At 49.0% G+C, this 27,848-nt stretch overlaps 1 protein-coding gene across 1 annotated transcript in view; it reads left to right on the top strand.

The window, feature by feature from the left end:
- OSMR (oncostatin M receptor) overlaps positions 1-25,824 on the top strand; it is a 55,043-nt gene extending 29,219 nt beyond the window's left edge. The window contains exons 9-18 of the mRNA XM_029061628.1: positions 1,469-1,625; positions 3,427-3,509; positions 9,192-9,414; positions 12,969-13,151; positions 16,675-16,779; positions 18,894-19,067; positions 20,715-20,879; positions 22,373-22,454; positions 23,639-23,711; positions 24,828-25,824. Of these exons, the coding sequence (XP_028917461.1) occupies positions 1,469-1,625; positions 3,427-3,509; positions 9,192-9,414; positions 12,969-13,151; positions 16,675-16,779; positions 18,894-19,067; positions 20,715-20,879; positions 22,373-22,454; positions 23,639-23,711; positions 24,828-25,379 (1,797 nt within the window). The 3' untranslated portion in view covers positions 25,380-25,824. The remainder of the gene's footprint in view (positions 1-1,468; positions 1,626-3,426; positions 3,510-9,191; positions 9,415-12,968; positions 13,152-16,674; positions 16,780-18,893; positions 19,068-20,714; positions 20,880-22,372; positions 22,455-23,638; positions 23,712-24,827) is intronic.
- The last annotated feature ends 2,024 nt before the right edge of the window (positions 25,825-27,848 follow it).

Genomic DNA, 27,848 nt, shown 5'->3' with positions numbered 1-27,848 from the left:
AATAGGGACTGAAACTGCGAGCCCCACGTGGGACAGAGACTGCTTCCAACCCCATCTGCCTGCATCCACCCCAGAGCTTAGTACAGTGCGAGGAGCATAGTACGCATTTAACAGATAGCATAACAACGATAATAATAACTATTATTAATAGTTATCATTATTATGGAGAGTACAGTAGAACAGAGTTGGAAGGCACCTTCCCTGTCCACAACGGAGAAGCAGCGTGGCTCAGTGGAAAGAGCACGGGCTTTGGAGTCAGAGGTCCTGGGTTCAAATCCCGGCTTGGCCAAAGCTGTGTGACTTTGGGCAAGTCACTTCACTTCTCGGTGCCTCAGTTCCCTCATCTGTAAAATGGGGATGAAGACTGTGAGCCCCACGTGGGACAACCTGATTCCCCTGTGTCTACCCCAGCGCTTAGAACAGTGCTCGGCACATAGTAAGCGCTTAACAAATACCGACATTATTATTATTATTATGAGGGGCCGAGGGACGGGTGAATAAATGGGACGAATCCAAATGCAAGGGCGACACAGAAGCGAGAGGGAGAAGAGGAAAGGAGGACTTAATTGGGAAGACAGCGCTCCTTAGTAGGACCATTAACTCAATGTGCAAATGCCCCCGGCACCAAATTGTGTACTGCACCAAAATGAATCCCACAAGCAAGTTTGCTGTCATTAAGAGCTTAAGGTCTAAAAGGAGAGATGCTTCTCAATTTTCAGAAAGGAGTTCCCATCCAAACACCGAAAACAAAACCAACGTTTTACTTCGTGGGTTATTCTATTCCCGGGAGTGGAAAAAACGAGTAGGAATAGGCAAACATTAGCAAATACATGGAGGAGGGATGTAAGGAAGCCGAGAGGAGAAAGTACGAGGCAGGAATAAGAAACTGACTCGTCCGGTGTGTAGGTATTTTTGACGGTCAGGTCAGTGTTTTGGTGGGTACCGCGTGCTAACGGAGGGAAGATCTCGGGACTGTAAGCTCCTGGTGGGCAGAGGACGTATCTGCCAACTCCGATGAACTGTAATCTCCCAAGCCCTCGCTGAGTGTCTGAACCCAGTAATTGCTCAATAAATATCGTTGATTGTTTGACTGACTGACTGACTGACTTTCTCTCACAGAACCTTTCTTCCCTACCTCACTGCTGGGACCGTTTCTGACCCGAACTGTTTCAATTCTGGGCTTCGGAGTCAGAGGTCATGGGTTCGACTCCCGGCTCGGCCACCTGTCAGCTGTGTGACTGTGGGCAGGTCACTTCACTTCTCTGGGCCTCAGTTACCTCATCTGTAAAATGGGGATCGACCGTGAGCCTCACGTGGGACAACCCGATTACCCTGTGTCTATCCCAGCGCTTAGAACAGTGCTCGGCACGTAGTAAGCGCTTAACAGATACCAACATTATTATTATTTAATTTCAAGTGAGTTTTTTTTATCTGACCCGCGGCTACTCTCTCTTCTTTGATTTGGCAGTTCAACATTTCACACGTCTTGGCACCCAGATCAACCTTAACTTTAGGGGAACTGGAGCCTTATTCAACGTATACTCTCCGAGTGCGATGTGGGAATGCCAACTACTTTTGGAAGTGGAGTCGTTGGAGTCATTACGCATTCACCACAAAAGAAGCCGGTGAGTTCAGTCTTCTTAAAATAGCTTTAAGCCCCTCCCTTGCTGGGGAGAGGTCGACTGCAGGATCAGACTGTTAAAGTCCTTTTAGCTCACGGCCACCATTCATTGACTAATCACATTTATGCCTGCACTGCACTGAGAAGTTGGAGAAGTTGTGTGAAATTTTAGGAAGACAAGCATCCTACCTAGGAGGAATTTACAATCTAAAGGGGAAGGGGGAGAAGGGTGACCCGTGCAGAAAAGAATTAACTCGCTAAAACAGGCGTACTGAATAGATATGGGAAGCAGCGGAAGGATGGGGGCTCTAATCCTGGCTCTGCCACTTGTCTGCTGTGTGACCTCGGGCAAGTCGCCTCCCTTCTCTGGGCCTCAGTGATCTCATCTATAACATGGGGATTGAGATTGTGAGCTCCGTGTGGGACAGGGACTGGGTCTACCCCAGTGCTGAGTACAGTGCCTGGCACGTAGTAAATGCTTAACAAATACTTTTATCATTATTATTATTGATTACATCAACTGATATGAAATTATAATGTCCATTTTTTATGGCATTTTTAAGCACTTAATATAATCATAATAATAATGATGATAATAATGTGCCAAGCGCTGTTTTAAGCACTGGGGTAGATTCAAGGTAATCAGGTTGTCCCACATAGGGCTCACAGTCTTCAGCCCCATTTTACAGATGAGGTAACTGAGGCACAGAGAAGTTAAGTGACTTGCCCCAGGTCACACAGCAGACAAGCAGTGGAGCCGGGATTAGAACCCATGACCTCTGACTCCCACGCTCTGGCTCTTTCCAGTGAGCCACGCTGCTTACTGCGTGCCAGGCACCGTTCTAAGCGCCGGGATAGATACAAGTTACTCGGGATGGACACAACCCATGTCCCACACGGGACTCCCAGTTTTAATCCCGATTTTACAGAAGAGGTCACTGAGGCACAGGGAAGTGAAGCGACTTGCCCAAGGTCACACAGCAGACAAGTGTTTCGTTTTGCTGTCTCCCCCTTTTAGACTGTGAGCCCTTCGTTGGGCCGGGATTGTCTCTATCTGTTGCCGAATTGTACATTCCAAGCGCTTAGTACAGTGCTCTGCACACAGTAAGTGCTTAATAAATACGATGGAGTGAATGAAGTGGGAGAGCTGAGATTAGAACTCAGGGCCTGACTCCTTGGCCCGTGCTCTCTCCACCAAGCCGTGCTGCTTCCCTTAACCGTCCCAACACACCACAGGGAGTAAAGGCAGATATTTGCCCACCATCCTGCTTCTGAAAGGGGTGGGTTCTTCCACAGCAGCAGCCAGACAAGGTCATTCAGTCGTATTTATTGAGCGCTTACTGAGTGCAGACCACATACTAAGCACTTGGGAGAGTACAGTAGAACAAAAACACACACATTCCCTGCCCACAGCGAGCTTACAGTCTAGAGAGCTACAGTGTAGTTTCCTCAGCCAAAGTCCATGTAACCGAGAGAAAGGCCCGTAACTGCGAAATGGGTAGCGCGTTCAGCAATATATTTGGCTTTTCTATAGAAGAATTTGTGACTAAGACTCTTAGACATCTCTAATTGATAATAATAATAATGATGATGGCATTTGTTAAGCGTTTACTATGTGCAAAGCACTGTTCTAAGCGCTGGGGGGATACAAGTGGTGGAGCCGGGATTAGAACCCATGACTTCTGGCTCCCAAGCCCGGGCTCTTTCCACTGAGCCACGCTGCTTCTCTGAGCTGGACGGAGTTTGAAGATCCCACTTGGAAAAAAATAAAAGGAATTTAAGGATGTTTCTGTGATTCGTTACAGTTCCCTCTGAGGGCCCTGATATCTGGAGAGAGGTCAAAGCGGTTCAGGGAAGCCGTGAGAGACTCTTGACTTTGTTTTGGAAGGTAAGCTGGGAAAGTTGGAAAAGACGATCTGTTTCCCTCTGCGTGAACTGGAAGATTGTTCTTTCCTCTCAGCAACATGTGCGGTCACAGCGTGGCTCAGTGGAAAGAGCACACTCTTGGGAGTCAGAGGAAGTGGGTTCTAATCCCGGCTCCGCCGCTTGTCTGCTGTGTGACCTCGGGCAAACCACTTGACCTCTCTGTGCCTCAGTGCATTCATTCATTCGGTCGTATTTATTGAGTGCGTACCGTTCGCAGGGCACCGTCCTGAGTGCTTGGAAAGTACAGTTCGGCAACAGAGAGAGAAAATCTCTACCAACAAGGGGCTCACAGTCTAGAAGGGGGGGAGACAGACAACAAAACATAGCAAGTTAAAAAAAAAAAAAATGTTGGTATTTGTTAAGCGCTTACTGTGTGCCGAACACTGTTCTGAGCGCTGGGGTAGACACAAGGGAATCAGGTTGTCCCACGTGGGGCTCACAGTCTTAATCCCCATTTTACAGATGGTAACTGAGGCACAGAGAAGTGAAGTGACTTGCCCACAGTCACACAGCTGACAAGTGGCGGAGCTGGGATTCGAACTCATGACCTCTGACTCCAAAGCCCGTGCTCTTATCAATCGCATCAATATAAATAGAATTGTAGATACATACACATCATTAATAATATATATGGAATAATTATGTACATTCATTCATTCAATAGTATTTATTGAGCGCTTACTATGTGCAGAGCACTGTACTAAGCGCTTGGAATGGACAAATCGGCAACAGAGGCAGTCCCTGCCCTTTGATGGGCTTACAGTCTAATCGAGGGAGACGGACAGACAAGAACAATAGCAATATATACACAAGTAGTTTGGGGTGGGAAGGGGGTAGAGCAGAGGGAGTCATTCATCCATTCATTCAATAGTATTTATTGAGCGCTTATGACGTGCAGAGCACTGTACTAAGCGCTTGGAATGTACAGTTCGGCAACAGATAAAGACAATCCCTGCCCAATGACGGGTTCACAGTCCAAAATGGGGGAGACAAACAGCAAAGCAAAACAGAACAAAACAAAAACAACATCATCAAGATAAATAGAATCAAGGAGATATACACCTTATTAACAAAATAAATAGGGTAATAAATAATGCGTACAAATGAGCACAGTGCTGAGGGGAGAGGGAGGGGGAAGAGCGGGGTGGGGGGAGGAGAGGGGAGAAGGAGCAGAGGGAAAGGGAGGGCTCAGGGTGGGAAGGCCTCCTGGAGGAGGTGAGCTCTCAGTAGGGCTTTGAAGAGGGGAAGAGAGTCCGTTTGGGGGATGCGAGGAGGGAGGGCGTTCCGGGTCAGCGGGAGGACGTGGGCCGGGGGCCGACGGCGGGATAGGTGAGAACGGGGGCCGGTGAGGAGGTGGGCGGCGGAGGAGCGGAGCGTGCGGGGTGGGCGGTGGAAAGGGAGAAGGGAGGTGAGGTAGGAGGGGGCAAGGGGATGGAGAGCTTTGAAGTCAAGAGTGAGGAGTTTTTGTTTCGTGCTGATAGTGGTTGATAGGCAACCACTGGAGGTTTTTGAGGAGGGGAATGACATGCCCAGAGCCTTTCTGTAGGAAGATGATCCGGGCAGCGGAATGAAGAATAGACTAGAGTGGGGAGAGACGGGAGGAAGGGAGATCAGAGAGGAGGCTGACACAACGATCCGCTCGGGACCGATGGGGAGGGAAGGGGGAAACGGAGGAAAGGGGGGGCTCAGTCTGGGAAGGCCTCCTGGAGGAGGTGAGCTTTCAGTAGGGCTTTGAAATGGGGGAAGTGTGCTAGTTTGATGCATATAATAATAATAAGGATGATATTTGTTAAGCGCTTACTATGTGCTGGGCAACGTTCTAAGCGCTGGGGTAGATACAAGGTAATCAGTTTGTCCCATGGGGGTGCTCACAGTTTAATCCCCATTTCACAGATGAGGTAACTGAGGCAGAGAGAAGTTAAGCAGCTCGTCCAAGGTCACACAGCAGAGAAGTGGCAGAGCCGGGGTTAGAAATTTAATGCTTTCATACTACTCGAGCTTGTCAGAGGTGTTGACAGGCAACCCCCTCTAGACTGTAAGCTTGTTGCGGGCATTCATTCATTCTTTCAGTCAGTCATATTTATTGAGTGCTTGCTGTGTGCAGAGCACTGTACTCAGCGCTTGGGAGAATACAATTTAACCATAAACAGTCACATTCCCTTCCTACGGCGAGCCTAGGGAATACGTCTACTATTTTGTTATAGCGTACTCTTCCAATTGCCACGAAAATACAAATCGTCACTCCTGGGGTGTTTCCAGTGACAATGTATGGACCTGAAAGCTGGACAGTGAAGAAACAGGATAGACAGAACATCGATTCTTTTGAAATGTGTTGTTGGGGAAGGCTTTTATGAATACCACGGACTGCCCCATAAACAGACAAATGGATTTTAGAGCAAATTAAGACAGAGTGGTCCCTGGGAGGTCAAACGACTCGACTTGGATTAGCATAGTTTGGATACATTTAGGAGGACTGATTCTCTGGAGAAGACACTAATGTTAGGAAAAGTCCAGGGAAAACGTGGAAGAGGCAGACAGGCAGCTAGATGGTTAGAGACCGTAACAGCGGTAAAGGAAGAACCGTCAGAAAGTTTGCGGATTATGGCGGAGGATGGGACGCTCTGGTGAAAGTGTACGCATGGAGTCGCTCTGAATCGGAAACGACTCGATGTCACTCGAAAATAAATAATGATAACTCTCCCAAGGACTTTGTACAGTGCTCTGTACACAGTAAGAACTCAATAAATAGGATTGACTGACTGCTGGGGTCTCTAATTTAGGAGTCTTGAGGTTGGTGTCCAGATGATGGCCAGCTCCTGCCCATGATCACATGTCCTCAGACATACACCTTATGATTCAACCGCCCTGGCCAGATACAGATGAAAGTCATTTGAGTAAAGGGCTTTATGCCTTAATAATAACAATAATAATTATGGTATTTGTTAATCGCTTACTATGTGCCAGGCACTGTACTAAGTGCTGGGTGGGTACGAGCAAATCGGATTGGACACAGCCCCTGTCCCACATAGAGTTTACAGGCTTAATCCCCATTTTACAGATGAGGGAACTGAGGCTCAAAGTAGTGAAGGAACTTGCCCCAGGTCAGCCGACAGCAAGTGGTGGAACGGGGATTAGAACCCAGGTCCTTCTCACTCCCGGGCCCGTACTCTATCCGCTATCCACCGTTCCTCTTAAGGAGCCTTCTGAAGGAGAAGAGACTATATCCAGGACTCTGTTCTCTTCCGATTCTCCTCTAATCTCGCTGGCCGTTCATTCTCAGTCTCCTCTGTGGGGTTCCTCGAGGGTCAGTTCTCGGTCCCCTTTTGTTCTCCATCTGCTCACTCCCCTGGTGAACTCATTCGCTCCGACGGCTTCAACTATCAGCTCTACGCAGATGACACCCAAATCTACTTCTCCTCCCCTGCTCTCTCTCCATCCCTCCAGGCGCTTATCTCCTCCTGCCTCCGGGACGTCTCCACCTGGATGTCCTCCCGCCACCTAAAACTCAACGTGTCCAAGACCGAGCTCCTTATCTTCCCTCCCAAACCCCGTCCTCCCCCTGACTTTCCCGTCACTGTGGACGGCACGACCATCCTTCCCGTCTCACAAGCCCGCAACCTCGGTGCCGTCCTTGACTCTGCCCTCTCATTCACCCGACACATCCAATCTGTCACCAAAACCTGCCTCTCTCACCTTCACAACGTCGCCAAGATCCGCCCTCTCCTCTCCATCCAAACTGCTACCTTGTTAGTACAGTCACTCATCCTATCCCGACCGGATTACTGCACCAGCAGCCTTTCTGTTCTCCCCACCTCCTGTCTCTCCCCACTTCAGTCTATACTTGATGGTGATGGTATTTGTTAAGCGCTTACTATGTGCCAAGCACTGTTCTAAGCGCTGGAGTGGATACAGGGTAACTGGGGAAGCAGCGTGGCTCAGTGGAAAGAGCCTGGGCTTCGGAGTCAGAGGTCAGGGGTTCGAATCCCGGCTCTGCCACTTGTCAGCTGTGTGACTGTGGGCGAGTCACTTCACTTCTCTGCGCCTCGGTTACCTCATCTCTAAAATGGGGATTAACTGTGAGCCTCACGTGGGACGACCCGATTACCCTGTATCTACCCCAGCGCTCAGAACGGTGCACGGCACGTAGTAAGCGCTAAACAAATACCAACATTATTATTAGGTTGTCCCAGGTGGGGCTCACAGTCTTAAGAGAGGCAGCGTGGCTCAGTGGAAAGAGCACGGGCTTGGGAGTCAGAGGTCATGAGTTCGAATCCCAGCTCTGCCACTTGTCAGCTGTGTGACCGTGGGCGAGTCACTTCGCTTCTCTGTGCCTCAGTTACCTCATCTGGAAAATGGGGATTAAGACTGTGAGCCCCACGTGGGACAACCCGATTCCCCTTTGTCTACCCCAGCGCTTAGAACAGCGCTTAACAAATACCAACATTATTATTAATACTATTATTAATGCTCATTTTGAAGATGAGGTAACTGAGGCACAGAGAAGTTAAGAAGTGACTGGCCCAAAGTCATACAGCTGATAAGTGACGGAGTCAGGATTAGAACCCATGAAGTCTGACTCCCAAGCCCGGGCTCTTGCCACTAAGCCTCGCTGCTTCTCTTCGCTCTGCCGCCCGGATTATCTTTCTACAGAAACGCTCACCCCCCGCCTCAAAAATGGGGATGTTGGTATTAAGCGCTTACTATGTGCCGAGCACTGTTCTAAGCGCTGGGGTAGACACAGGGGAATCAGGTTGTCCCACGTGGGGCTCACAGTCTTAATCCCCATTTTCCAGATGAGGGAACTGAGGCACAGAGAAGTGAAGTGACTCGCCCACGGTCACACAGCTGACAAGTGGCGGAGCTGGGATTCGAACTCATGACCTCTGACTCCAAAGCCCACGCTCTTTCCACTGAGCCACGCTGCTTCTCGAAAATCTCCAGTGGTTGCCAATCAACCTTCGTATGAAGCAAAAACTCCTCACTCTTGGCTTCAAAGCTGTCCATCATCTTGCCCCCTCCTACCTCACCTCCCTTCTCTCCTTCTCCAGCCCACCCCCTACATTCCACTCCTCTGGTGCCGCCCACCTCCTCACGGTCCCTCGTTTCCACCTGTCCCGCCGTCGACCCCCGGCCCGCGTCCTCCCGCTGACCCGGGACGCCCTCCCTCCTCACCTCCGCCAAACTAGCTCTCTTCCCCGCTTCAAAGCCCTACTGAGAGCTCACCTCCTCCAGGAGGCCTTCCCACCCTGAGCCCTCCCTTTCCCTCTGCTCCTCCTCCCCTCCCCATCGCCCCGACTCCCTCCCTCTGCTCTACCCCCCTTCCCCGCCCCACAGCACTTGTGTATATTTGTACATATTCATTATTCTATTTATTGTATTAATGATGTGTATATCTCTATAATTCTATTTATCTATTTTGATGCTATTGGTGCCTGTCTACTTGTTGTGTCTTGTTGCCTGTCTCCCCCTTGTAGACCGTGAGCCCGTTGTCGGGTAGGGATTGTCTCTATCTGTTGCCCAACTGTACTTTCCAAGTGCTTAGCACGGTGCTCTGCACCCGGTGAGCGCTCAATAAATACAGTTGAATGAATGAATATATAAAGTGCTATTTCATCTTGAGGTGCTATCTCTTTTTTTTTCTCAGCCATTACTGGATTTTCAAGCAAATGGAGAAATCCTCTCTTATGACCTAACAGTGGAAAATCTGGACGAACTGCAAGGAGTACAACAGTTCACTTTGTCTAAATGGAACAACAGCAAAGAGCTAACAATTGACAGACGGTCCTACCGGATCAACATTACGGCAAAAAATAACGTTGGCTCTTCTCCTCCATCCGTGATTGTAGTTTCTGAGGATAACGAAAATGGTGAGTAACTCCTCGTTTCCTTAAATTATAGAGAAGCAGCTTGGCTTAGTGGAAGGAGCTCGGGCTCGGGAGTCAGGGGTCGTGGGTTCTAATCCCGGCTCTGCCACTTGGCGGCTGTGTGACTGTGGGCAAGTCACTTAACTTCTCTGGGCCTCAGTTACCTCATCTGTAAAATGGGGTTGAAGACTGTGAGCCCCACGTGGGACAACCTGATGACCTTGTATCTACCCCAGCGCTCAGAACAGTGCTTGGCACATAGTAAGCGCTTAACAAATAGCAACATTTTTAAATTGATCATCTAAAAGCTTTCATTCGCTTTCCTTTACATGGCACGGGGCATGGCATGGGCACTGCTCATTTTGATAAGCAGAAATGAGCTCTGCATGCCAGGTGTTTAACAATAATAATAATAGCGGTAATAATAGTGGTATCTGTAAAGTGCTTACTATGCGGCAGGCACCGGGGTAGATACAAGCTAATCGGGTTGGGTATCTGTAAAGTGCTTACTATGCCGCAGGCATTGGGGTAGATACAAGCTAATCAGGTTGGACACAGTTCCTGTCCCACGTGGGGCTCACGGTCATAATTCCCAATTTTCAGATGAGGTCACCGAGGCCTGAGAAGTTAAAGTGTCTTGTCCGAGGTCACGCAGTAGGCAAGCATCAGAGCTGGGATTAGAACCCGTGACCTTCTGACTTCAGGCCTGTGCATTACTTGAGACAAGTAGTAGTTAGACAGACCAGACCTATTCTGCTAGAAAAACACCCAGATAACCTGAAGTCGTGCCTGAACGATCAACATGTCGAATGGGATTTCACGATTGGGATAATAAGGGGGGAGACGAGGGCAGTTCATCCATTGGCGGGCTGGAGCCAGGAAATATTCTTACCCTTCTGCCAAGGACGACTTCATGGGTGAGGAGGGAATTTTGAATGTTACTCGAATGGAGGAGTGGGGAGTGAAAGATGGGAAGGAATCTCGGGTACCTGAGTCTCCCCTTCTAAACTGCAAGCTCACTGTGGGCAGGGGATGTGTCTACCAACTCTTTTATACTGTACTCTTCTAAGCGCTTAGCACAGGGCTCTGCACCTACTAAGCACTCAATAAATACCACTGATTGATTAAGGTGGGTAAGAGTGTATGTGTATATTTTGAGATGTATTGGAACTGAAAGGGGAGGGGAATTTTTCCAAATCCAGGAGACCAAAATAGAGGCAGTCCCGGTAAAATGGAATCATCGATCAATCAGTGGTATGTATTAAGCACTTACTATGTGCAGAGCAGTTACACAGTGTAACAGAGTTAGCAGTTAGTGTTTGGGGTGTTTAAATTAGGTATTCAGTTAACAATAATAATTGCAATAATGATGGCATTTATTAAGTACTTACTGATTAGACCGTAAGCCCGTCAAAGGGCAGGGACTGTCTCTATCTGTTACCGATTTGTCCATTCCAAGCGCGTAGTACAGTGCTCTGCACGTAGTAAGCGCTCAATAAATACTATTGAATGAATGAATGTGTGTCAAGCCCTGTTCTAAGTGCTGGAGTAGATAGAAACTAATCAGGTTGGACATAATCCCAGAGTCACAGGGAAGTTTTGTTTTATTTTGTTTTGCTTTGCTGTCTCTCCCCCGTTTAGACTGTGAGCCCGTTATTGGGCAGGGATTTTCTCTACCTATTGCCGAATTGTACATTCCAAGCACTTAGTACAGTGCTCTGCACATCGTAAGCGCTCAATAAATACTATTGAATGAATGAATGAAGTTAAGCGAATTGCTTAAAGTCAGAGAGCAGACAAGTGGCAGAGCCCAGATTAGAATCCAGGTCCTTCTGACTCCCAGGCCCCTGCTCTATCCACTAGGTCACGTTGCTTCTCATAACACTTGTGTTCACCAGAAGCCTAGTAGAGAATTAGGGAAGCTTCATCTGACACCAACCTGTGTGGACAAAGCACGTCTGCACACTTGCAGAATTTGGGCTGCGGCGATTCCCACAGCAGGAGTTTTCCTGAATGTGAGGTTTTGAAGACCACAACCCTTGAGATAATAATAATAATCGTGGTGCTTGTTAACCACTTACTAAGATTGTGAGCCCCAAGTGGGACAACCTGATTCCCCTGTGTCTACCCCAGCGCTTAGAACAGTGCTCGGCACATAGTAAGCGGTTAACAAATACCAACATTATTATTATTATTACGTGTCAAACACTGTTCTCAGCACTGGGGTGGATACAAGTAAGTCGGGTTGAACACAATCCCTGTTCCACATTCATTCGATAGTATTTATTCATTCAATAGTATTTATTGAGCGCTTACTATGTGCAGAGCAATGTACTAAGCGCTTGGAATGGACAAATCGGTAACAGATAGAGACGGTCCCTGCCCTTGGATGGGCTTACAGTCTAATCACGGGCTTACAGTCTAATCTAAATCCCCATTTTACAGATGGGGTAACTGAGGCACGGAGAAGTGAAATGACGTGCTCAAGGTCACACAGCAGATAAGTGGTAGAGCCGCGATTAGATCCCAAGTCCTTCTGACTCCCAGGGCCGTGTTCTATCCACTGTGCCACACTGCTTAAAGGAGAATGAGGTGAACAGACCGGATGGCACTTCTGAGGAAGATTGTGGAGACTCCCCAAACTGGATAGAATCACAGGGCATGGAACACATCGACTAATTCTGTTGTATCCTACTCTCCCACGCGCTGAGTGTAGCGGTCCGCACAAGTACACGCTCAATAAATACCATTGATTGATGGGATGGGCAAGGGACAGGTTCTGCCCGAAAGCAAGAGGACAGATCGGCTGGGAGCTGGGTCACTATGGAATTTTTACAAAGACTGAGAGAAGAATCCTGATGAAAGCCATCTGGTTTTGAATATCAAGATGGAGGTCCCCTGCGTAGAGGCACTGTCCCTCAATCTCACGGCAGCGGGCTTAAAAGTTATACCAGCTTTGGGGTACCCCCCCCAACAGAGCCCCCAAAGCCTTGACTGCCTCTGCAAGGTACATTGGCTTATTAAATTCATGATTTCTTCATTCGATTGTATTTATTGAGTGCTTACTGTGTACTGAGAGCACTGTACTAAAAAGTTGGGAGAGTACAATGCAACCATAGACACATTCCCTGGGCAGGTCGGAGGCAGCGTGGCTCAGTGGAAAGAGCCTGGGCTTCGGAGTCAGAGGTCGTGGGTTCGACTCCCGCCTCTGCCACTCAGCTGTGTCGCTGCGGGCAAGTCACTTAACTTCTCTGTGCCTCAGTTACCTCATCTGTAAAATGGGGATTAACTGTGAGCCTCACGTGGGACAACCTGATGACCCTGTATCTACCTCAGCGCTTAGAACAGTGCTCTGCACATAGTAAGTGCTTAACAAATACCAACATCATTATTATTATTATTAACGGGAGAATGTAGTTTTCTGAAAATCCATCACTGGTGTTTATTGAACACTTACTATGTGCAAAGCACTGGAGTAAGCACTTGGGCGATTACACTATAACAGAATGAACTCATTCCTTGTCACAACGAGCTGTAACGCTTTCTTTCATTTGAAGACGCGGATATCAAAGAAGACCGAGTTAATGGCACCAATGGTGGAATGAACATTTCTTGGGAGCCTTCCTCTAAAGAAATAGAGTGCTATGTTGTCGAGTGGTACACCTGTTCTAAAACTATAGTCCGTAACTTGCAGTGGAAGAAATTCAGCTCCAATATCACACGTGCTGTCATCAGTTCAGGTGGGGAGCAAATCTTCGACGCCGTACCTTACTCTCCGAACGGAAACTCCTTTCTGGGTCATTAGAGGATAATCATCAATAAATGTGGTATTCCTTAAAAGCTGTGCTAAGCAGTGGGGTAGATCGAAAATAATCAGGTCAGACATCAGCCTCCTTTCTGACCTCCCAACCTCCTCTCTCTTCCCACTTCAGTCCATACTTCATTCTGCCGCCCAGATTCTCTTTCTACAGAAACGTTCTGGGCCTGTCACTCCCCTCCTCAAAAACCTCCAGTGGTTGCCCATCAACCTTCGTATGAAGCAAAAACTTCTCACTCTTGGCTTCAAAGCCGTCCATCCCCTCGCCCCCTCCTACCTCACCTCCCTTCTCTCCTCCAGCCCAGCCCGCACATTCTGCTCCTCTGCTGCTCACCTTCTCACTGGGCCTCGTCCTCGCCTGTCCCGCCGTCGACCCCTGACCCGTGTCCTACCTCTGGCCCGGAACGCCCTCCCTCCTCTAATCCGCCGATCCCTCTTCCCCCTCTTCCCAGACTAAGTCTCCCTTTTCCACAGCTCCCCCTTCCCTCCGCATCGCCCCGAACCCGCTCCCTTTGCTCTATTCCCCCTCCCCAGCACTTGTCTATATATGTACGTATCTTTAATTCTATTTATTTAGATTAAGGCCTGTTTACTTGTTTTGATGTGTATATATCTTTAATTCTATTTATTTACATTGATGCCTGTTCACTTGTTTTGATGTCTCCCTCCCTCCCTCTAGACTCTAAACCCAATGTGGGCAGGGATTATCTCCCTTTATTGCCGTATTTTACTTTCCAAGGGCTTAGATCAGCGCTCTGCACACAGTAAGCGCTCAATAAATACGACTGAATGAATGAATGAACAAACATAGTCCTTGCCCCGCATGAGGCTCACCTTCTACTTCTCCAGCCATCTAGATTTTGGTGAAGTTGTTATTCTCCACCTACACACATGATGTGGATGGCGAAGCTAAGAACCTGGACGCCGCTTTGAGGGAAAAAGTTAGTTACACTTTTTCCAAGATCAGTGGCGACGCAAGGTTGAGTTTTGCCCCATTCCCGTGAGCACAGGTTCTTGGGGAAGCATTGGCAGGATCAGTGTGGCACTCTGCTAGGGAAGTACAGACGGCTCCTGAAGAAAAGTACTCAATAATAATAATAATAATAATAATAATGTTGGTATTTGTTAAGCGCTTACTATGTGCCGAGCACTGTTCTAAGCGCTGGGGTAGACATAGAGGGATCAGGTTGTCCCACGTGGGGCTCACAGTCTTAATCCCCATTTTACAGATGAGGGAACTGAGGCACAGAGAAGTTAAGTGACTTGCCCACAGTCACACAGCCGACAAGTGGCAGAGCTGGGATTCGAACTCATGAGCCCTGACTCCAAAGCCCATGCTCTTTCCACTGAGCCACGCTGCTTCCCCAAGACAAAAGACAAGAGCCTGTCTAATCTCCCACCTACTTCACTCCGGGAGACAGGGATTGTGTGTCTGCCCTGATTATCTCATAGCTACCACAGCGCTTAGGACAGTGCATGGCACAGTCAGCACTTAACAGATACCACCATAAATTATTGCTATGATTGTTAATAATAATAATAATAATAATAATGTTGGTATTTGTTAAGCACTCACGATGTGCAAAGCACTGTTTTAAGCACTGGGGCAGATACAAGGTAATCAGGTTGTCCCATGTAGGGCTCACAGTCTTCACCCCCATTTTACAGATGAGGAAACTGATGCCCGGAGAAGTTAAGTGACTTTCCCAAAGTCACACAGCTGACAGGTTTCAACCCATGACCTCTGACTCCCAAGCCCGGGCTCTTGCCACTAAGCTACGCTGCTTCTCTAAGTGTTAAGCACATCAACATTCTTCTTCAGAATTCCCGCAGCCCTGATCATCTTGGTACCGAGACTGCTCTGTCTAAGGTCACCCGTGACCTCCTTCTTGCCAAATCCAATGGCTCCTACTCCATTCTAATCCTCCTCGACCTCTCTGCTGCCTTTGACACCGTCGACCGTCCCCTCCTCCTCCATACCTTATCTCACCTCGGCTTCACGGACTCCGGCCAAAGAGGTGAGAGGAGAACCGGGAGAGGACGGTCATTCTCGGTCTCCTTCGCCGGAGCCTCCTCCCCCTCCCCCTCCCATCCTTTAACTGTTGGAGTTCCTCAAGGGTCAGTTCTCGGCCCTCTTCTGTTCTCCATCTACACTCGCTCCCTCGGTGAACTCATCCGCTCTCACGGCTTCGACTACCATCTCTACGCAGATGACACGCGGATCTACATCTCCGCCCCCGTCCTCTCCCCCTCCCTTCGGGCTCGCATCTCCTCCCGCCTCCGGGACGTCTCCACCTGGATGTCTGCCCGCCACCTAAAACTCAACGTGAGCGAGACCGAGCTCCTCATCTTCCCTCCCGAACCCGGTCCTCTCCCAGACTTCTCTATCACCGTGGATGGCGCGACCGTCCTTCCCGGCTCTCGGGCCCGCGATCTCGGTGTCGTCCTTGACTCGTCTCTCTCGTTCACCCCACGCGTCCTATCCGTTACCGAGACCTGCCGGTTTCACCTCTACGATATCGCCAAGATCCGCCCTTTCCTCTCTACCCGAACGGCTACCTTACCGTTACGGGCTCTCGTTATGTCCCGGCTGGACTACCGTGTCAGCCTCCTCTCTGACCTCCCTTCCTCCTCTCTCGCCCCGCTCCGGTCTATTCTTCACTCCGCTGCCCGGCTCATCTTCCCGCAGAAACGGTCTGGGCCTGTCACTCCCCTTCTTAAACAACTCCAGTGGTTGCCTATCGACCTCCGCTCCAAACAAAAACTCCTCACTCTAGGCTTCGAGGCTCTCCGTCACCTTGCCCCTTCCTACCTCTCCTCCCTTCTCTCTTTCCACCGCCCACCCCGCACGCTCCGCTCCTCCGCCGCCTACCTCCTCACCGTGCCCTGGTCTCGCCCATCCCGCCGTCGACCCCCGGGCCGCGTCCTCCCGCGGTCCCGGAACGCCCTCCCTCCTCACCTCCGCCAAACTGATTCTCTTTTCCTCTTCAAAACCCTACTTAAAACTCACCTCCTCCAAGAGGCGTTCCCAGACTGAGCTCCTCTTCTCCCTCTACTCCCTCTGCCACCCCCCCTTTACCTCTCTGCAGCTAAACCCCCTTTTTCCCCTTTTCCCTCTGCTCCTCCCCCTCTCCCTTCCCATCCCCACAGCACTGTACTCGTCCGCCCGACTGTATATATTTTCATTACCCTATTTATTTTGTTAATGAATTGTACATCGCCTCGATTCTATTCAGTTGCCATCGTTTTTACGAGATGTTCTTCCCCTCGACTCTATTTATCGCCATCGTTCTCGTCTGTCCGTCTCCCCCGATTCGACCGTGAGCCCGTCAGACGGCAGGGACCGTCTCTATCTGTTGCCGACTTGTTCATCCCAAGCGCTTAGTACAGTGCTCTGCACATAGTAAGCGCTCAATAAATACTATTGAATGAATTTTGTCCTCTAGATGATTTTAAGCCTGGAGTGAGATATAACTTCAGGGTTTATGGCGTTTCTGCAACTAAAGAATCTTATTTCCTGGAGAAGAAAACTGGCTACAGCCAAGAGGAGCGTAAGTTGAAAATATTTTGTGTGATGTGTATATGTATATAATATGTATATACGTATGTGTGTGTATTAAAGCAGCATGACAGTTGATAGAACACAGGCCTGGGAGTCAGAAGGATGGGTTCTCAAAACAGCTCTGCTACTTTATTCATTCAGTGGTAATAATAATAATAATGATGATGGTATTTGTTAAGCGCTTATTATGTGCCGAGCACTGTTCTAAGCGCTGGGGTAGATACCGGGTCATCAGGTGGTCCCACGTGAGGCTCACAGTCAATCCCCATTTTACAGATGAGGTAACTGAGGCCCAGAGAAGTGAAGTGACTTGCCCACAGTCACACAGCTGACAAGTGGCAGAGCCGGGATTCGAACTCATGACCTCTGACTCCCAAGCCCGTGGTCTTTTCACTGAGCCACGCTGCTTCTCAATTCACTGAGCACTTACTGTGTGCAGAGCACTGTACTAAGCGCTTGGGAGAATACAATACAACAATAAACAGACACATTCCCTATCCACAATGAGCTTACAGTCCAGAGTCGTCTATGAGTGTTCGTGGGTAAGTCACTTAACCTCTCTGCCTCAGTATCCTCACCTGTAAGAAGGGAATTGAGACAGTGAGCCCACTGTGGGACAGGGACTGTGTCCGACCCGATCAGCTTGAATCTACCCCAGCGCTTAGTACAGGGGCTGGCACATAGTAAGTGCCTAACAAAACAGCAATTATTATTATTATTCCACAGGACTTTTTGCACTTTCTACCCAACTCTCCTTGAGAATTTGACTTTCCAAAGTCCCAGAGGTAGAATCACCTCTTCACCAAGATATCCTGATTCCTTCTCCTTTCCAGTTTTCTTTTTAATAGCGTTGAGTTGTAGAAAATGCAGAGGCAGAGAAAGGAAGGGAAGAACTAGTTTTCCAACTGCATCTAAAAAATAGACATTTTTTGTTCATGTTATTCCTAACTGTGGCTTTTAGTGTTTTACTAACTGCTAAGCACTAAGTGTGAAGTAAATACAGGACAAATTCAGACATGGTTAATCTAGGAGGTGAGTCTTTGGACCAACTGAGTTTTTAGTAGAGGTCTCAGAATCACTTGAATGTCGTTCTCATTAATCCTAAAGGAGAAATAAGGGCTTTGACAGTATCACATTTTAAAGATTGGTGCATGACTGCCAGGTGAGAGAGATTGACTTCTTAGGAGCTAGGGCAATGTCAGTAATAGATTTGTTTGAGAAAAGGGCATGGAGGGGAAGAGACAATGCGAGTAATAATAATAATAACTGTGGTATTTGCAAAGGGTGTACTATATGCCAAGGCACCGTACTCACAGTCTTAATTCCCGTTTTACAGTTGAGGTAATCGAGGCACAGAGCAGTGAAGTGGCTTGCCTGAGGTCACCCAGCAGACAAGTGGAGGAGCCATAATCAGAACCCAGGTCCTTCTGACTTCCAGGGCCCTGCTCTAACCATTAGGCCATGCTGCTTCTGTGTGTGTGTGTGTGTGTGTGTGTGTGTGTGTGTGTATGTATATCCTAGGAGTCTGGAATTGCCATGTGGGACACATTGGATCCCCAGGGGGCCCGATCTGGCCATTCTGGAGAATGAATGACCACCTCTGGAACTGCACTCTTTACTCCTCTAGTGTTAAGCGTTTCACGGTACTTCAGTCTTGCCCGTCTCGCCACTGACCCCTTGCCCACGTCCTGCCTCTGGTCTGGATCGCCCATCCTCTTCAAATCCGACAATTACTCTCACCCCCTTCAAAGCCTTAGTGAAGACATATCTCCCCCAGGAAGCCTTCTCTAAGCTCCCCCCTTTCCTCTTCTCCCATTCCCTTCCGCATTGCCCTCACTTGCTCCCTTTGTTCTTCCCCCCTCCCAGCCCCATAGCACTTATTCCATATCTGTAATTATTAATATTATCTGTCTCCCCCCTCTAGTCTGTAAAGTCATTGTAGGCAGGGAATGTGTCTGTTTATTGTCGTACTGAAATCTCCCAAGATCTCAGTACGGTGCTCTGCACACAGTAAGTGCTCAGAAAGTACGGTTGAATGAATGAATGAAAGAAGATATTTTTGGAGATTTGGTCACTTCCTTTATCTGACTTTTCTCTCCCTAGCTCCCACGACACCCTCTCTGGTTATTAGCAACTTGACTTCTAGTTCACTGATCTTGAATTGGTCAGATTATCCCACTGATGAGTCCCAGCCTGGATTCATAAAAGGTTATCACATCTATATGAAACCTACATCAGGAATGTGTGGTCCAGACTATGAAAAATTCATTCGTTCAGGTAATGTACTTTGGCCATGAGTAAACGAGTATGCCACTCATTTCCAGATTTGTTTTGCCTGCACATTTTTTTGTTTTGGGAGGCATGGCGGGGGTCCTATATTTAGGATCAAAGTTATAAAGGGCCAGGAGATATTTCTCTTTAGTGAGGAGGACCATCCCAAGAGAGTGTAATTTATATATCGATATTAATATCCGTCTCTTCCTCTAGACTGTAAGCTCGTTGTGGGCAGGGAATGTGTCTGTTTTGATTATACTGCACTCTCCCAAGTGCTTAGTACAGTGCTCTGCACAAGGTAAGCACTCAACAAATACGACTGAACGATCGACTATTTAAATGGTATTTATTAAGTGCTTACTATGTGCCGGGCTCAGTAGATACAAGCCAATCAGTTTGGACACAGTCCATGTCCCATATGGGGCTCATAACCTTAATCCCCATTTTAATAATAATAATAATAATGTTGGTATTTGTTAAGCGCCTACTATGTGCCGAGCACTGTTCTAAGCGCTGGGGTAGATACAGGGTCATCGGGTTGTCCCACGTGAGGCTCACAGTCTTAATCCCCAGTTTACAGATGAGGTAACTGAGGCCCAGAGAAGTGAAGTGACTCGCCCAGAGTCACACAACTGACAAGTGGCAGAGCAGACGAGGTAACTGAGGCACAGAAAACTCAAGTGATTTTCCTAAGGTCACACGGCAGGCATGTGATGGTACTGGGATTGGAACCCGGGGCTTCGGTCTCCCATCGGGCCACCCTGCTTCTCTGAACCCCTATTTGAGCATTTACCCTGGGCCGAGTCCTGAACTGAGCACCTGGGAGAGAACTGTAAAGTTAGAAGATATCATCTGTGCACTCGAGGAGCTTACAGTCCCCTGTCGTATTCTAGATACGTAAGAGAGCTTCCTCTGCTACACGGCAGCATTCTAAACAGGAGAATCTTACGAGGCAGGATGTTAAGCAGGGGTACCAAGAGAATTTGTCAGCACGCTCTACCCAGCTTATAGAAGCTTCATTCCTAGAAGCTTCTGGGGAATTATAGGACTCCGAGAAATGCAGTTTCCAACCAGCAGGTGCTGCAAGATGTTTCCTAGTTCACCGTCAGCCTTTCTAAATGAGGAAAATAATGAGCCAGATGAATATGATCTCTTTCGACACTCTCCGAAGCCTGCCGCTCTTTCATTTTTTTTTTTATTTCTTGATTTTCATCAGCTTTCTGTTGATCCCCATCGACTTTTGATTTCTTCCTTTGCCTTTCAATTTCAGATGATTACATTTCTTCAGTGCCCAGCATTATTTTTCTCTGTTGCATTTCCCACTAGTGTGCTTCTGAACGTTCAGTCTCTCTCTCTCTCTGCTTTAGTCGAAGAATAAGTTTTACACTTTTACATTTCTGAAACATTGCATTGCAGATGGCTCATTATAGTGTAAACACATGACCATCAACTTTTCATTTCTTCCTTTGCCTCTGAATTTAAAATGATAATTACACTTCCTGAATGCCTAGCACATCTCTAATGTCGTTCCATTGCATTTTCCACTAGGGTGCTTTCAAACATTCTCTTTCTCCCTCTTTCCCTTTCTCTCTCTCTCTCCCCTTCAGTTGAAGAATATGTTTTTTCTCTTTCGGAAACGTTTCTTTACAGGTGGTTCATTACAGTGCAAGCACACGATTGAAAATCCAGAACGAAAGACCTTTACCGTGCAACACCTCAGACCGAAGGAAGCTTACGATTTTGCCATCAGCGCATACACGGGCGGAGGAGAAAGTCCCTATTCTTTCATAAATGCCAAAACTGCAAGTGATGACTGTGAGTTTTTCAAGTTAAAAGAATAAAAAAGTTACTCTAGTCTCTACAGGGAACAGTGGATTTGTCGCCTCTTAAAAAATGTCACGAGCTAGGCCCTAACCCCAACGCAGCTCCAGGGAGGCACGAATTCCCTGGTATCTTCCTGGAGCTCAAGGCTGTGAGCTCACTGAGGGCCGGGAATGTGTCTATTATTATATTGTACTCTCCCAAGTGCCTAGTACAGTGCTTGGCACACAGTAAGTGCTCGATAAATATGATTGGCGTTACCTTTATTTTTTCTTTTAATGGTATTTAAGGACTCACTTTGTATCAAACGCTGTTCTAAGCGCTGGGGTCGACTGGGCACGGTCATTCATTCAGTCGTATTTATCGAACATTTACTATGTGCAGAGCACTGTACTAAACGCTTGGAAAGTACGGTTCGGCAACAGATAGAGACAATCCCTACCCAACAATGGGGAGACAGACAACCAAACAAAGCAAGTAGACAGGCATCAATAGCATCGATATACATAGAATTATAGATATATACACATCATTAATAAAATAAATAGAAAAATAAATATGTACATATATATATATATATATATATATACACAGTCCCTATCCTGCAAGGGGTCTCACAGTCTAAGTAGGAGGGAGAACAAGTATTTACCCGCCATCATACAGCTGTGGGAACTGAGGCGTAGAAAAGTTAAGTGACTTTACAGCAAACCGTGGGCAGAACAGGGAGTTGAACCCAAGTCCTTTGACTCCCAGGCCCCTGCTCTTTCCACTAGGCCATTTGGTGTCTTATGGCTAAAGAAAGGTTATGTAGGATAAATCCAATGTCTGTTTTTATAAAAGTGAAAGATCCCTCATTATTCTCTTGTAACTAATACTTATCTGAATAGAGTTAAAGTTTCTCGTTAATCGGAACACTGTCCTTTATGTGAGTTAATCTGTGGGGATCTTTAGAGAGACCATTATAGCAATAATAACGATGATGATCGTATTTGTTAAGCGCTTATTATGTGTCGATCGCTGTCCTAAGCACTGGGGAAAATACAAGTCAATCAGGTTGGACACGGTCCCGGTCCCACAGAGAGCGCAAGAAACAAATTAATCTGTTGAAGTTCTGAAAGCCAGCTCGATACATTATCTCACTCCAGACAAGCGATTTTAGCTCAGATTTCACCCAGAGACACTTAGGAACAGATATTCTGGTTGTTATTTTATTTCTACTCTTTCACTAAGTGAGCTTGAGGCTGCTCGCATCTCCGAAACAAAGATGATTCAATAAAGAGAACACGCAACACATTACTGGTGAAGTCAGTAAGAACATAATAGTCAAGGTGGATATGTAGGAACTGAGTAAAACATTGGATTTCTGTCACTTGAAGCACCATTAAGTATTTATGGACTGGGTTCATAGAATTGTTATTACATGTATCTTGGTTTTTCCTCACGAGAAAACAACTTCATTCTTTAAAAACATTTTTCTTTTTCTGTAGCCAACCTGACATTAATCATTGTGCTTCCCATGATCCTGTGTACCTTGCTCATCATCACCCTGTGCTCCTGGAAAATCCAATGGTAAATAAGTAGCGACTCACCTTCCACGTAACGAGACGACCACGTAACTGAGTTTGGACAGGAATGAAAATGGCAGTGAACCGCACCCCAGCTGGATGGGAAAGGAGCCCGTGGCTTTCTGTCCTATTTTGGGAGAGTTAAGAGTTGCATCCCGGGGCTTAGACCTTCTAGGAGCTTGTGGGTCGCGGAAGAGATAAAGCGAGGAGGCTTAGAATGTAGGTGGGGCAGCCATGGGAGCTTCCTGCCCCAGGGCAAGTATCGGTCCTGCGTGGACTTAGAGAGAATAAAGGGTGCATTTGAAATGCCCCAGGCGCCTCTCCCTGTACCAATATCCGGCATCCCCCCTTACCGATATTTACGTAAGGGCCCTACCTGCTAGTACGTAGGTTCGTGCTTATCTTCGCGTTCCAACTTTCAACTGCACCACTGTTACGGACCATGCTACTGTATCGATTCCTATTTAAACGGGCCCCTACGCTTGGTCCGTTGAGACGCCGCTCCGACTTGATACCGACGCGGTCCTTCCGTGCTCCTTGCGGTCCTTCCCTGCGGTTTTGTCGGCATCTCCCTGCCCCGATCGGGGTGTGAGGATGCTTAAGAGAAGCGGCGTGGCGTAATGGGTAGAGCACGGGCCCGGGAGTCAGAAAGTCGTGGGTTCTAATCCCGGCTCCGCCACTTGTCTGCTGTGTGACCTTGGGCGAGTCACTTCACTCCTCTGGGCCTCAGTTACCTCATCTGTAAAATGGGGATGGAGACTGTGAGCCCCACGTGGGACAGGGACTCTGTCCAACCCGATCTGCTTGTATCCACCCCAGCGCTTAGTACAGTGCCTGGCACATAGGTAAACGCTTAACAAATACCATTATATATATATAAAAAAATCTACTTATTAAACGTAACCTCTGCATGCCTTGCAGCACAAGCACTTATTGGTATCAGCACGAACTGTATCTTGTGCCCTTCAGAGCTCCACCCCGAATTCCACTCATGGGAACGCTCTCTCAATACAGTGGGCCGGGGGGGGGGGGGGGGCGGGAATCACCGTCACAGTCACCGCAGGGAACATCTACCTTACAACCCTGCGTCGGGTGAAAGAAAGATGACTAAAGAAAGGCTCTAGAGAAAATAGAAGTTCCCCAGCACGTGGCTAATTCCAATTCCATCTCTTTTCCCTGCTTCCCTAGGGCGAAGGAGAGATGTTACCCTGCCATTCCAGACCCGTACAAGAGCAGTGTCCTGGCGGAGATGAGATTCAAGGTGAGAGCCGTCAGGAGGAAGAGCTTAGATTCCACTCTATCTCAGACGCAACTCTTTTCTGAGCTCTTGTAATGACGACGACGACGACGACAACGGTGGTGTCCGTTAATATGCCAAGGGTAGATAGAAGATAATAGGGTCAGACAGAGTTGCTGTCCCACACAGGGCTCTCGGTCTTCGTCCCCATTTTACAGATGGGGCTACCGAGGCACAGAGAAGTTAAGCGACTTATTCAAAGTCGCCCAGCGGATAAGTGGCGGAGCCGGGATTAGAACCCACGACCTCTGACCCCCAAACCCGGGCTCTTTCCACTAAGCCACGCTGCTTCTCTTATGGGCCTAAATGAAAAGAAACCTCCCAGAAGCTCCCTATCCGTAATCACCCAGTCCCACGGAGGGCGGATGGAGCTGTCCTCTAGACTGTAAGCTCGATTAGACTCTGAGCCCGTCAGCGGGCAGGGATCGCCTCTCTCTGTTGCCCATTTGTCCATTCCAAGCGCTTAGTACAGTGCTCTGCACATAGTGAGCGCTCAATAAATACTATTGAATGAATGAACGAACGACGGGCAGAGAGCGTGGCTTGATTCAGTTGTATTATACTCCCCCGAGCGCTTAGTACAGTGCACATAGCGAGCGCTCAATAGAGCCCGCTGACCGACTGTTCGCCGTCTGGGGTTCAGGCCACTCGGGGCATGGTTTTAGAGGGAACGGTGATCGTAGCCGGAGGATGGCAGATGAGGGAGAGGTTCGGCTGCCCCGGGACCCTCGGATCTGGGCGGCTCCGCGAGATGACAGCCGGAGGAGAGAACCCAGTCAGAGTGGGGAGGAAAGGGGAAGCGGGAGGCTGAGAGTGGTCCGTTATCCTCTCCGGGCCCAGCCAGGGGGAAGATGGGGTTGCGGGGGAGGGAGCCTTCGACCTCGGGTGCAAGCCGTAAAATGGGGATTATGAGCGAGCCCCACCTGGGACAGCCTGATCGCCTTATATCCACCCCAGCGCTTAGAAGGGTGCTTGGCACCTAGTAAGCGCTTACCGGACAGCGGCATTATTATTACAGGCAAAGAGCAGGGTAGACCGTCCTCCGGCACCCGGCTGAACCCCATCTCCGATCGCTTGCAGGGCGGGTCCAATTTAGCCGTCCTGAACCTCAACCACTGCGTCCCCGATGCCCTGGAAGTGATGAATCATTCGGAGAGGAGCAAGTTGCAGCTGCTGACCATGAAAGTGCAGCCCTCACAGCCCAACAGTTACGAGCCACAGCCGGGAGGAAGGGACAAGTTCACTTCCTCCTCGTGCATCTGTTTTGAGAACCCCACCTATTCCCAGAAGGAATCAGACCGCGACCCCCACCTTCCCCCCCGGCCTCGGTCCGCCGGGAGCGCCCAGAGCGAGGGGGAGACGTCGCCACGGGAGAACGGCTCCGGTGAGTCGCCGGAAGAGGACCCGGGCGTGAAGACCAGCTTGAATTACATGTCCCAGATGGCCCTGCCCGCGGACTCGGACGCCGTGCCTCGACTGGCCGGTTGTTTGGGCTACAAGACCCAGATGGCCGCCGTCGCGGCCCCCGCTCTCCTTCCTCCGGCCGGCCGTGACGCTGGCGCGGGCCGAGGGCACAGCCCAACCTACCCCACGGCGCACCCGCCTTCCGCCCGGTGGGGAGATCTTCACTAAGCGGATTCGGCTCCTTCCCGCGAGCTCCCGGGGGAGCCAGGCGCGGGGGATTTGGCTTGCCCTGTCTCTGGAGTCCCACCCGTGCTTCTAACCGTCTTGACGTATCGAGGACGGGCCCTAGCGAGGACGGTGTTTCTCCGGTCCTAGACGGAAAGAGTCTGCCGTGCCCCTCTCCGCCCTGGACCTCTCCCAGCAGTGGCGGAGGCGGAGGGCGGGACTTCTTCCCGAAGCACTTCTACCTGAACGGCGGCCATATCGGAGCGCCGCGACGCTCCGATCCCCACGCCCGGCAAGCTCCTCGGGGGCCGGATCTTGGGCTCCGATGATGTAGGACTGTAGCCGTTCTAGAAATTCCTGATTAGAAAAGATTTAGAAAGAGAAGCAGCGGGCCCCGGTGGAACGAACACGGGCCCGGGAGTCCGAGGAGCGGGTTTCGGATCCCAGCTCTGCCGCCGGTCTGCTGTGTGACCTTGGGCAGGTCATTTCACTTCTCTGGGCCTCAGTTCCCTCATCTGTCAAATGGGGATTAAGAATGTGAGCCCCGTGTGGGACGTGGATTGTGTCCAACCCGAATCCCTCGTATCTACGCCGATGCTTAGTACGGTGCTTGGCACATAGTAAGGGCTTGACAAATACTGTGTTTTTTTTAAAAAAAAAACCCACCAAAAGTTATTTTGGTGACCATAACCCACTTTTAGACCGAGTGCACCGATCTGTAAATAAAGCTGGAGCGGCCATGAGGAAACCAACTGCCTCGAGAAGCAGTGTGGCCCAGTGGAAAGAGCATGGCCTAGGAGTCAGAGAACCTGGGTTCGAATTCCGGCTCTGCCAGCTGCCTGCTGTGTGACTGTGGGCAAGTTCCTTTCTCTGAGCCTGTTTTCTCATCCGTAAGATGGGGATTAAGTACCTGTTCTCCCTCCTACTTAGACTGTGAGCCCCTACTGGGACAGGGACCTTGTCCAGACTGATGGTCTTCTGTCTACCCCAGCACTTAATATAGTGCTCAGCACATAGTAAGTGCGTAATAAATACCAGTTAGTATTATCTTTGGTTCGAAGACTAGCACTGTAACCCTCAATTAAAATACTGTGTCCCCTTAGCCTGCTGTCCTCCCCTTCACGCCCTCTCCTTGCTGTCAGAGCACGGAAGATCACACATCACACATCACAGGAAACGAACCACAAACATCTGTCGCCACGTTAGGTTTTCCCAAGTGCTTCTCACACCCAGCTCTTAGGGCCACAGCAATGTCTGTGCTCTTCTCTTAATGTCACGGGGGTGGGTTGTGGGGTGGGAGCGTAAACCCCCCCGGAGGCAACAGTCATTTCTGCCAACTCATGTCGTAATGGATTCGGCACGGGCCAGGGAGTCAGAAGGGAGTCAGTGGCTCCACCACTTGTCTGCTGCGAGACCTTGGGCAAGTCATTTCACTTCTCCGTGCCTCAGTTCCCTCGTCTGGCAAAGGGGGATCGAGACTGCGAGCCCCACAGGGGACGGGGATCGTGTCCAACACGATTTGCTTCTGTCGACCCCAGCGCTTAGTACAGGGTCGGACACATAGTGAGCGCTTAACAAATACTATAATAAGAATTATCATAGTATCTTTGAGTAATTATAGTATCTTTCTCAAGTATTTAGTACAGTGCTCGACCTACAGTCAGTGCTCAATAAATACCAAATTTATTAGTAAAAGGGGCTTTATTAGTAAAGGGGGCTAGCAGAGCGCAGAGGAAAGTGATCAGAGAATCCGAGGGAGCTGGAAGGCAGGATAGGGAGAAGCAGTGGACAGAATGGGGAGGGAGAGGAAAATTAAGGCGAGGTTCTCCATGTTTCTTCCTAAGGGCAAGAGGGGACAGAAACAAAAGGAGAGGGAGAGAGTAGATCCGAAGCAGAATTACATCACACCAGAGGGAAACAAGAAAGGGCAGATAAAATAGGAATTGTTTTATAGATATCAGCTAGACAAGGCTGCCTTCTCCCGTTGCTACTCCACTGACTTTGAGGTCACAGACCAGTTCTGACAAATTCCTTCCATTTGGGCTCAGCTCCTTTGCCTACATAATATAATAATAATAATGTTGGTATTTGTTAAGCACTTACTATGTGCAGAGCACTGTTCGAAGCGCTGGGGGAGATACAGTGTCATCAGATTGACCCACGTGAGGCTCACGGTCGATCCCCATTTTAGAGATGAGGTCACCGAGGCCCAGAGGAGTAAAGTGACTCGCCCACAGTCACGCAGCCGACAAGTGGCAGAGCCGGGATTCAAGCCCACGACCTCTGACTCCCAAGCCCGGACTCTTTCCACCGAGCCACGCTGCTTCTCCTAAATGGCATCGTGTGGCTTCTCCTAGGTGCGAGGCAGGCGTTCCGGTATCCCCTGTAAACTGCACCATTTGTGGATTTCAGGGAGATACTCAATCGGGATAAAAAATGACACTTTCATGAGGAGAGCTGATTTGGGATTAG

Source organism: Ornithorhynchus anatinus, chromosome 3 (genome assembly GCF_004115215.2).
Source record: "Ornithorhynchus anatinus isolate Pmale09 chromosome 3, mOrnAna1.pri.v4, whole genome shotgun sequence".
Classification (NCBI taxonomy): domain Eukaryota; kingdom Metazoa; phylum Chordata; class Mammalia; order Monotremata; family Ornithorhynchidae; genus Ornithorhynchus; species Ornithorhynchus anatinus.
Note: the sequence above shows the minus strand (reverse complement) of the source record. Positions and strands in the feature narration are given on the sequence as shown.